We start from the raw sequence: 9797 nt of genomic DNA, 5'->3' as shown, positions 1-9797 counted from the left end.
CAAAGTGAAAGCAACCAGTTTTGCCTTCATTTGCACATTCATTTCAATATTCTTGTTCTAGAAATTTTGTTTTTCAGTATCTCCTTTGATTGCTTGTCATATCCTTACCAGTTTACTCATTCAGGAGTTAAATAAAATCTTTAACTCATGTTCATTTTTTTTGAAGATTTTTTTTTATTTTTTTTATTTATTCATGAGAGACAGAGAGAGAGAGAGAGAAAGGCAGAGGGAGAAGCAGGCTCCCAAGGAGCAGGGAGCCCGATGTGGGACTCGATCCCAGGACCCCAGGATCATGACCTGAGCCGAAGGCAGACGCTTAACCATCTGAGCCACCCAGGCGCCCACTCATGTTCATTTTTATATCTGTAAGGGAATCAGGATTTTTTTTGAGAATGACCTTCTAACAGTCTTGCTGTACCGTTAATTCCTACCTCCCCAATCTTGGCTCACAGCAACCACTTGTCCACTCTGTCACGATAGGTTAGTTTTGCCTTTCTAGACTTTTGTATTAATAGAATCATATTTATGTATTCTTTTGTGTTTGGCTTTTTTATTTGAGCATGTTTCTAAGATTCATCCATATAGTTGTAGGTATCAGCCATTGTTCCTTCTCACTGCTGAAGTAGTATTCAATCACATGAACATACTACAATTTGATTATCCATTCACAATGCTGGCATTTAGATTGTTTCTAGTTTAGGGCTATTATGAATTAAAGCAGCTGTGAATATTCAAGCGCAAGCGTGCACATGCTTTCACTTCTCTTAGATGAATGAAATTGCTGCCCCAAAACTGCTGAACTGTTTTCTCAAATGGCTGTGCACTTTGCATTCCCACATCTTTGCCAACACTTGGTTTTGTAACTTTTTTTGAATTTAGCCATTCTAGTGGGTGGGTGAGTGGTGGAATCTTATTATAGTTTTAATTTGCATTTCCCTGATGACCAGAGATGTTGAACATTTTTCCATGTGCTTTTTTGGTCATTAGTGTATCTCCCTTTGTGATGAGTCTGTTCAAATCTTTTGGGGCGCCTGGCTGGCTCAGTTGGTAGAGCACCCAACTCTTGATTGAAGGGTTGTGAATTCAAGCCCCATATTGGGTGTAGAGATTACTTAAAAAATAAAATCTTTAGGGACGCTGGGTGGGTCAGTCGGTTAAGCATCTGACTCTTGGTTTTGGCTTAGGTCGTGATCTCAGGGTCCCACATCAGGCTCTCTGCTGAGCGGCGAGTTGGCTTGTACCTCTCCCTCCCCTCTGCTCCTCACCTGGCATGCCTGTGCATGTGTGCTCTCTCAAATAGATAAAATCTTTTAAAAAATAAAAAAAATCTTTTAAAAAATCTTTTATTTATTTACTTGAGAGAGTGAGCATGAGCGGAGGCGGGGGGTGGGGTGGGTGGGTGGGGAGGGGCCGAGGAAAAGGGAGCAGACTCCCCGCTGAGCAGGAGCCGGATGTGGGACTCAATCCCAGGACCCTGAGATCTTGACCTGAGCTGAAGGCAGACACTTAACTGACAACCACCTAGGTGCCCCTCCCCCAAATAAAATCTTGTTAAAAAAGTGTTCAAACCTTTTCCCTATTTTTTATTTTTCTTAAAGATACTATTTATTTAACAGAGAGACACACAGCGAGAGAGGGAACACAAGCACGGGGAGTGGGAGAGGGAGAAGCAGACTCCCTGCAGAGCAGGGAGCCTGATGTGGGGCTCGATCCCAGGACCCCAGGGTCATGACCTGAGCCGAAGGCAGACGCTTAACGACTGAGCCACCCAGGCGCCCCTTCCCTATTTTTTAGTGAATAGTCTTGCCTTATTGAAGTCTTGCCTTATATTTTAAGGGTTCTTTCTATACTCTGGATGGAAAAGCCTTTGTTAGATATATACTGTGGATGTATTATCCTAGTCTGGAGTTTGCATTTTCCTTTTATCAAGGCTTAAAGTTTTCATTTTGGTGAAGTACAGTTTATCAAGATTTTTGAGCCATGCTTTTTTGTGTTCTAAGAAATTGTTGCCTAATCCAGAGAACCAGATTTGCTTTTATATTTTCTCTTGGAAGTTTTATAGTTTTGATGTTCAGATCTATGGTTTAATTATTGTATATGATGTGAGGTAAGGGTTAAAAGTCTTTTCCCCTAGATATTCAGTTCCAGCACCATTAGCTGACTAACTGTACTTTTCCAGTTGAATTAACTTGGCACTTTTGTCGAAAATCAACTACCCATGTATGTGTGGGTCTATTTCTGGACTTTTAATTTTTATTCTATTTTTTTAAAAAGATTTATTTGAGAGAGCATGAGCAGGGGGAGCAGCACAGGGAGAGGGAGAAGCAAGCTCCCCGCGGAGCAGGGAGCCCGATGTGGGGCTCGATCCCAGGACCCTGAGATCATGACCTGAAGCCGAAGGCAGACGCTTAATGCCTGAGCCACCCAGGTGCCCCGTTATTCTAGTATGTTAACATACAGTGTTATGTTTGTTTCAGTGATTCAACAATTGTGTACATTTCTCGTAAATATGGAATGCTTCGTGAATTTGTGTTTCATCCTCGCGCAGGGGCCATGCCTCTCTTCCCCGTATCACTCCAATTTTAGTGTAAGTGCTGCTGAAGTGAACACTATCTCTGGACTTTCTGTGGTGTCTTATTTGTTCTCTCTGACCATTCTAATGCCAAATGCAGTCTTGGTTAGTATAGCTCTGTAAAAAGCTTTGAAATCAGGTAGTACAACTTCTTTTTCAAAATGGTTTTGGCTAGTCTAGGTCCTTTGCATGTCCATATACATTTTACCAACTTGCCAATGTCTACCAAAAGAGCACACTAGGGATCTTTTTCAATGCTTGCAAACCCTCCTTAGTTTCCCCCAATGTGTAAGATCACTGCTCACCCCTGACAGCCCAGCGCAGCAAACTTCTGCCCCCTCCTCGCCAGCCCGCTTTGTCATCCTTCCCTTTGCTCCTGGAGCATCGGATCCTCCGTGCCTTAGAAAAGTCTTCTCTGTCACCTCTAAACCACATACTGGTTACATGTTTCTATCATGCTCTTTACTTTTCCTTCACAGCACTTACCAGTTTGTAAAATGATGTGTCCATATGCTTACTTGTTTACTATTTGTTTGCTGCTGGTATTGGTCATACTCAGTGCAGTGCCTAGCATGGAAACAGTACTCAGTATTTATTGGTTCAATGAATAAAGGCAGAGACAGCTTTCTGAATAGTTTATTTGGGCAAAACAATATATTTGCATGGGATGACTCTTACGTCATCTCAAGTAGTTCCCCTCCGGTTCTTAACATGTGCTTTCAAACGGATACACTTAACCCAACCCATCATTTAGAGCTTCACAGTCATCCAACAAGGTTAAAAAAAAAATCATCTGGCAAAAACGGGAGACGGGGGTAAGAGAGAAAGAGAGAAGCATGACATTTTAACACATTACTAGAATTTAAAATTTTTTATTTATATTTCCCCCTCTCACTCTCTCAGATTATATAAGCATCACAGCAATGGAGAGGGATTATCACAGCACCTCTTGCAAAATCCAGTTTACAGGCAAATTGGTCAATGGAAAAATAAAGGCCAACAAAAGAAGATCTCAGCTCCCCATAAGTGATTTCTCTATTCCTATTCTCTTTCCCCCTTCCCTTCATGTTTGCTGCCTTTATACAGAGAGGGCTCATCAAGACTGTGTGGGCATGCTGGCTGACCTGCACGGTGATCTCACCAGTATCCTGTGAAGAACCATCAAGGATGCTTTTTATCATTCCAACCATTGGTTTAACATCACTGAGGTAACATGACCTATCTACCCCACTCAGGAATACATCCCACATCCCCATAGAAGGCCTGCCCCGACCCACCAAGCTTTGCACAAGAAACCTGAAAACTGTGGGGAAAAGCAGACTCTGAACTGACTCAAGCCTCCTGGCGCAGGGAGGGATCCACTTACCCACAGAGATGGCAACAAGGAAGGACACTGAGCACATCTGGGTGGTGCTCTCGTCTTTACCTTGCATTCACCTTCCCCACAACTTCTCCAAAAGAACAGAGGTTTGGGCATTGCTTCATCAAAAACGTATAACCACAGTTTTAAGAACCATTGCATTCTTTAGGGTCAGTTTATTAGAACTCATCATACCACAAAGAGTCACAGTTCAAGGCCATCTATCGTGTGTACTATGTAGTAAACAAGACCTTGCCCACGGCTCCCCCATCAAGCCACTCCCAAGGGCGGACTGGGTATATCTCCAGACTCACGAGAAGACTAGAATAATAAACAACTTCAGCAAGTCCGCAAGCTAAGTCCTTTGGGTCCCCCGTCTAAAAAAGAATCTATAGCAAAAGGTCCTTGGAAAACAGAAGTCACTGGAAATGACAAAAGGGGCAACATTTTCCATACAATTAAAAGCAAAAGGATCATTGGCTCATCCTAGCATTTCTTCTGTATTAAGGCAGGAAGCCAGCCTTCTAATTAGGCTATCTGGGCACATGGTCATTGGGTAGGAACCTAAACACTACATTTCCTGTGGATAAATCTGAGGAGAAAAGAAGATACGCTTTTTGCCACGTGGAAGGTATTTTGATTAACTGGCTTAATGGATTAAGATGCCTGCTGGCTGGGCACTGAGCTTCCATGTTAAGCAGGTAGCAGCAGATCTTTAGGTTCTGGGGCTGCATTTAAGCAAGTAGCAGCTCAAAAGCCAAGAAGAATCATTTGATTCTCATAACTTCCCCTTGACGACCCCCTTGGGCTATGCTGAGTTTACCTGTGTGAAAGGCTCAATAGTTCTGATTTTCATGAAGGCAGACATTCAGAAGGAAAAGCCCCCACGCTCCTCCCCCTTTGCTGACCACATGAGTTGCAGCCAGAAGAGATGAAAGTCCATCTTGGCTTACCTCGACCACCAGGAAAGGAAAGACACTCTGGGAATTAGGTCACAGCAGTTCTTAATACAAGAGAACCTGAAGCCAGTCAGTTGTATCTACAAATTCTTACAAAATAAGAATTATCCAAATTCTTTTTCTTCACTGCCTACAACCCAGGACGACTAGGGGCCAGAGAGCCTCATCAGTTTGGAAAGGGAGCAGGGCTGGGGGGAGAGACAGGTAGGTAGTGGTTAATAGCATTGCTTTTTTCCCCTTCCCTGAGAAGCCAGGAAGTCTCTCCATGTGAGCCGTTCTTCCTCCTGGTTTTCACTAACAGAAACGAAGCAAAGCCTATTAAACACTAAAAATTCAGTCAGACTGGACTAGCCGTAACAAACTTAGATACAGGCTCCCTCAAGTAGGGAAGGAAGTCCCCTGACTTCTGACATGTAAGGCTGAGTGTCCCAGGACAGGGTATCTGACCCAGCGATCCTCCAAGCACAGCACCAGCATCGAGTTTTTCTCTGGAGTTGACATTCTAAAACTCAAGAATGGGAAGATACAGAAAGGCCAAATGCAGGACAGAGGGACTGTAGAGACAAATCATTGGCACAATATTCCATTCCTGGGCTTCTGGAAGGGTGTTAAGCAAACGTAGCCGTCAGCCGTTGTTTGTTTTTTGATTAGTGTTCCAGGAGTCATTGTTTGCGGATAGCCCTCAGCCATTGCATAGGGTAGTTCTGTGCACCTTCCAGGATTGCTTCAGGAAGAATCGTGTTTTGACCATCTAAAGTCCTCACCCTGTCGTGAAAGTTTAAGATAGTAACTATAGGACTAAGCTGCCAAGTTCTTCAAACAAGCAAGCAGGACTTTGGGGTTGGGGAGACTAAGATGATTTTTAACAGGAAGAAATTTTCCAGAGCAAAGCAAAAAGAGCAAGGACCCCGCCCCTGAACACACACTTTCACCATTTACTTACTGTAGAGTGTGTGCCATATTTTAGGGTAAAACTTTTAAAATAAAGGTGGGAGGAGAGTCTGCTACTGCCTCTTGATCCATTCTTTGTGATTCTGATGTCTCCTAGTTATAAATTTCCTGGTTTCTGATGTGATCAGCAGAAAAAGGTCTTATAAGCCTGAAATGGATAAAGGCAATGCTAAATAGAAAGAGGGATGAGAGAAAGTGGTAAGGATTTGTCATATCTCTATTGACTGACTCCGATGATCAACTTTGGTAGTAACTGTTAGCTGACACCTGCGTGCATCCCATCAGATTCGTGAGTCAGGCTGTGTTCACCCATGCACGAAACAATGCTTCAGTCTACTCCTTCCCAGTGACTATATTCGTATACGCCTGCATTTCCCCCAGTGCTTGGTTAAATAATGATACCTGTGATATGACTGGACTCTAGATTTCTATTACAGTTTCCAAGAAGAGACAACTAGCGTGTAAAACATTTTGTCTTCTAGAAAGCAGAGGTCCTGGGTGGATCACAGTTTTGTCTCTTCAAAATAAACTTGTAACTTAATTACATTTATTCTGACATAACTTTGCACTAGCAAAGTGATATATATTACATATATATATATATATATATATAAATGTACTGAAATGCCCATACTGACATTTTAAATTGCAGTGACTTCATGCAAACCAAAGTAAAAAGAGTAGCAAGGTAAGTTCACTGCTTGAAGTTTGGGACTTTTGCAAACCCTACACCATTTGATAACTGACTGCAGTGCAAAAGCTATCTGGTGTTCTAGTGGGGTTCTACGATGAGGAACAAGATGTAAAGGTTAGCAATGTATTTTATTCTACAGGACTAGTGACTTAGTTACCACAATGTCTTTTTTTACCTCAGTTTCTCCATGCTAAATACAGCCCCTGCATTTCTACTTGGTTCTTTCATTCACCCTTTTCTGTTCTTTAAAAAAGGAAAACAAAACCTTGGAATATTTCAAAGGCTGAAGGCTCTCAGATGCTGAGAGGGACCAAAGAGAACTTAAGACATGAAAACAAAGCTTCACCGACAATCCTGTTGCCCCCCCATCCTCCACCACATGTGCCTGCATAAGCACCGCAGCTGATGCCAAGGGGCCCAGGAGAATTTCCACCAATACAAGGAGTGAGTTCAAAAATAGAGACGTGCAAAGCTACTTTCACACAGTGTTTTTCCATTCTGTTCCCGATCCTTCCCCCATATTACTTGATGGCTACTAAAAGACAAGCTGATCTTGGGCACAATAAAGTCAAAAGTTCTCTTCACTTAAGCTTTGGTGAACAGAAAAAAGAGCTTTAACATGGTGGTTTTCAGATTTGTTCTTTGGTCAAGCAGTTTAAAGCTCTCTGAAACTAGTCCCTTTACCTAGTATGAAAAGAGTCAAAATAGAGGATCCCAGTTTAGCGAAGAGATATGTGTTCAGAATTTCTCGGCGGGGGGGGGGGGGCAGGGGGAGAAAAGAAAAAAGAGACCCTAAACCCCAGATGCCAGACTAGAAGTGTCTTAGGACATTAAGAGTAAAGGAGAACTAGCACTCAGAAGAGTAATGTTTAAATGGGTCAGCTTCTAAAAAGGGTAAGTTAACTTTAATTCTTAAACAGGAACATGACAAATGATTTCTGAGCAGAGGATTTACCAACATTTTCTTTTATCAGTTTAAATCCTAATCTGGACCCAGACCCAGGCAGAGGCGCTGACAATTCTGAAAGGCAGAAAGCAGTAGGAACCAAGCATGGACGTTCTGCCAGGTCTGTGCCCGCGACCCCGGCCCCCGGGCAACTGTGCGCACAGGACACACAGAGAGGCGGCAGGCGGCCTCACCACACGGGGCTACCCCGGGGGGGGGGGAATGGGGGTGCTTTCTCAACAATGTAAGCATTTTAAATAGCAGGTGGGAGTGTTAGTTTAGAGCTTAGGAAGGACCGAGAAATTGGACATACCCCTCAGACAGTGACCATCATCAATATCTGATGGTGAAAGAAGAAATCACCTGGTGACCAGAACAAGACCAAACTTTGGGAGGCTCCTGGCCAGGGGGAGTTACATGACGAGGGGCAGTTTTTAGCCGTGTTAGTGTTTATGGTTTTCCTTAAACAGCTGAACTTCAGACGAAAGGGAGACCACTTAGGTTGAATACTTGACTGGTTCAGTAAGGATTCCAAGGTTGGCGGCCTCTGAGACCTGGATTGGAAGTAAGCGGAAGGCACTTGCTCCCTGGGGAGAAGGGCTGGGTGAGTCTCGAAGCTGCAGTGCCGGGGCCAGCAGGAGCTTTGGATGGGCCAAGTCTGTAGGCAGCGGGGAGATGGTAACGGCCTGTGTGGTTAGCCAGAGCCAGGCTAGGGTCAGCGGGATTTCATAAGAAGAAGAGTTATAAAATAAAATATTTTTAATGGACAAAAAAGTAGAGTGAGGTCACCTCTTTTCTTAAAGGTGAAATGTAGCAAAGGAAGAATGTGAAGCAGTTTTTTTACTATTTACAAAATGCCATTTAGAACAAGGTGGCCACCGTCAGTAGTTGAGGAAATGTCTCTCGCGTGAGATGGCCACAGAAGTATGGTTCCTGGAACTGGCTCAGAAAGGCCACACACTGTCCTGGGGGAGGAAGAGTTCCTCCAAGGGAGCACCAAAAAGGCTCAGTCTTCTGTTTCTTCATAGGTAGTCTCGTCAAAGGGCCTGTCCAGTAGAGGCACCAACCGATGACGGGAATACTTGAGTTGCAACAGGTCCCCAACTTCATCTATCTCCTTTAAAGCCTAAAAATATATAAGAGTAGAGGTCATTCGGAGCCAGTAGGATGTGGGCATGCCTGGTGCTTTATGGTTCTAAAAACATTCATGGCAAGATTATCCTCTCGTGTGACCGTGTGCGTCTAGTGCATTAACTCTGATCAGACTATGGGACAGCTGTGGAAAGAGCCAGTTTTTGAGCAAGAACATCAGGCTGGTCATGAATAATAGGTTGTGAAGAGCAGTTATGTAGGATAAAGGGTAGAGCTCATCAAAGTATGCTATACTTAGGAGAAAAAGGAATATGCGCCCTGAACTTGCCAGGCTGGCTACCACTGTCATTTGTCCTTTCATACTTCAGTCCTTGCTGTTTCTGTTTAACTACAAGAAAACCGATGGGAAGTCTGCATTGAGATGCTTCCTAGATACAAGATGAAGAGAGCCCCCAAAGTACACTGAGGATCAGACTTAGTAAGAAAGAGGGGAAGCCGTTAGGAGACTCTGGGTAGGTCATGGACCGGGGGGGAGGGCGGGGGGGCAGCAAGAATGGACAGAGCCGGGACTTAAACTCAGACATGAGTTTGAACTCTAAAATCCTAACCTTGAGAGATCATCTTATCTTCCCATCAAAAACTACTTATCTCAGTGTAACTTTCTTATAAAACTTTTGTTTTTCCAAAAAAATTCAAGCACTAAGAAAAGTTATGAAATGAAAAGTTTCTTCCTGATTGCTACACCCATCAGCTCACTGAGTTAACCTTTCCAAAGAGCGGCACAGAGTGTCAGAACAGAGAATCCCAATACAAGAAGGGGATACGTGTTCACGATTTCTCAGGAAAAATCTAATAGAAGGACATGGACACTCAAAGCCCCAGATACTTCTCAGAGAAATCCAAAGAAGACTGTAAAAATATTGTAATCCTAGGTTCTAAGGCTTTTTAATAAAAGCACCTCACGCAGGCCTCACAATGCAGTTTCCATGGCAGCTCTCCAGCCCTATTATTCACTCCCCTAGCACCTGTGGATATTACCCAGTGGATCCAATGACAAATCCAGGGGGAAGGGCCTTAGCTTTCGAGACAGGGCTCTCTCCATGACACCATCTCATTAGACTAGGAAATGGTGAGGTGGATGTAGATGCTGGAGTGTGCCTCTACAAATTCCCATCACATCATATACATCTGTCCATTCTTACATTCATAATTTCATATGAAAA

At 43.5% G+C, this 9797-nt stretch overlaps 1 protein-coding gene and 1 non-coding gene across 2 annotated transcripts in view; both read right to left on the bottom strand.

Annotated features, from left to right (window-relative positions):
* Nucleotides 1-2503: 2503 nt before the first annotated feature.
* Nucleotides 2504-2610, bottom strand: LOC113910633. Its single transcript, XR_003516143.1, has one exon. It is a non-coding gene; the product is annotated as a U6 spliceosomal RNA (small nuclear RNA).
* An 818-nt stretch (nt 2611-3428) lies between these two features.
* Nucleotides 3429-9797, bottom strand: part of SPTLC2 (serine palmitoyltransferase long chain base subunit 2) — a 104058-nt gene continuing 97689 nt past the window's right edge. The window contains exon 12 of the mRNA XM_027569762.2: nt 3429-8608. Within this exon, the coding sequence (XP_027425563.1) occupies nt 8489-8608 (120 nt within the window). The 3' untranslated portion in view covers nt 3429-8488. The remainder of the gene's footprint in view (nt 8609-9797) is intronic.

This window comes from Zalophus californianus, chromosome 6, assembly GCF_009762305.2.
Source record: "Zalophus californianus isolate mZalCal1 chromosome 6, mZalCal1.pri.v2, whole genome shotgun sequence".
Classification (NCBI taxonomy): Eukaryota; Metazoa; Chordata; class Mammalia; order Carnivora; family Otariidae; genus Zalophus; species Zalophus californianus.
Note: the sequence above shows the minus strand (reverse complement) of the source record. Positions and strands in the feature narration are given on the sequence as shown.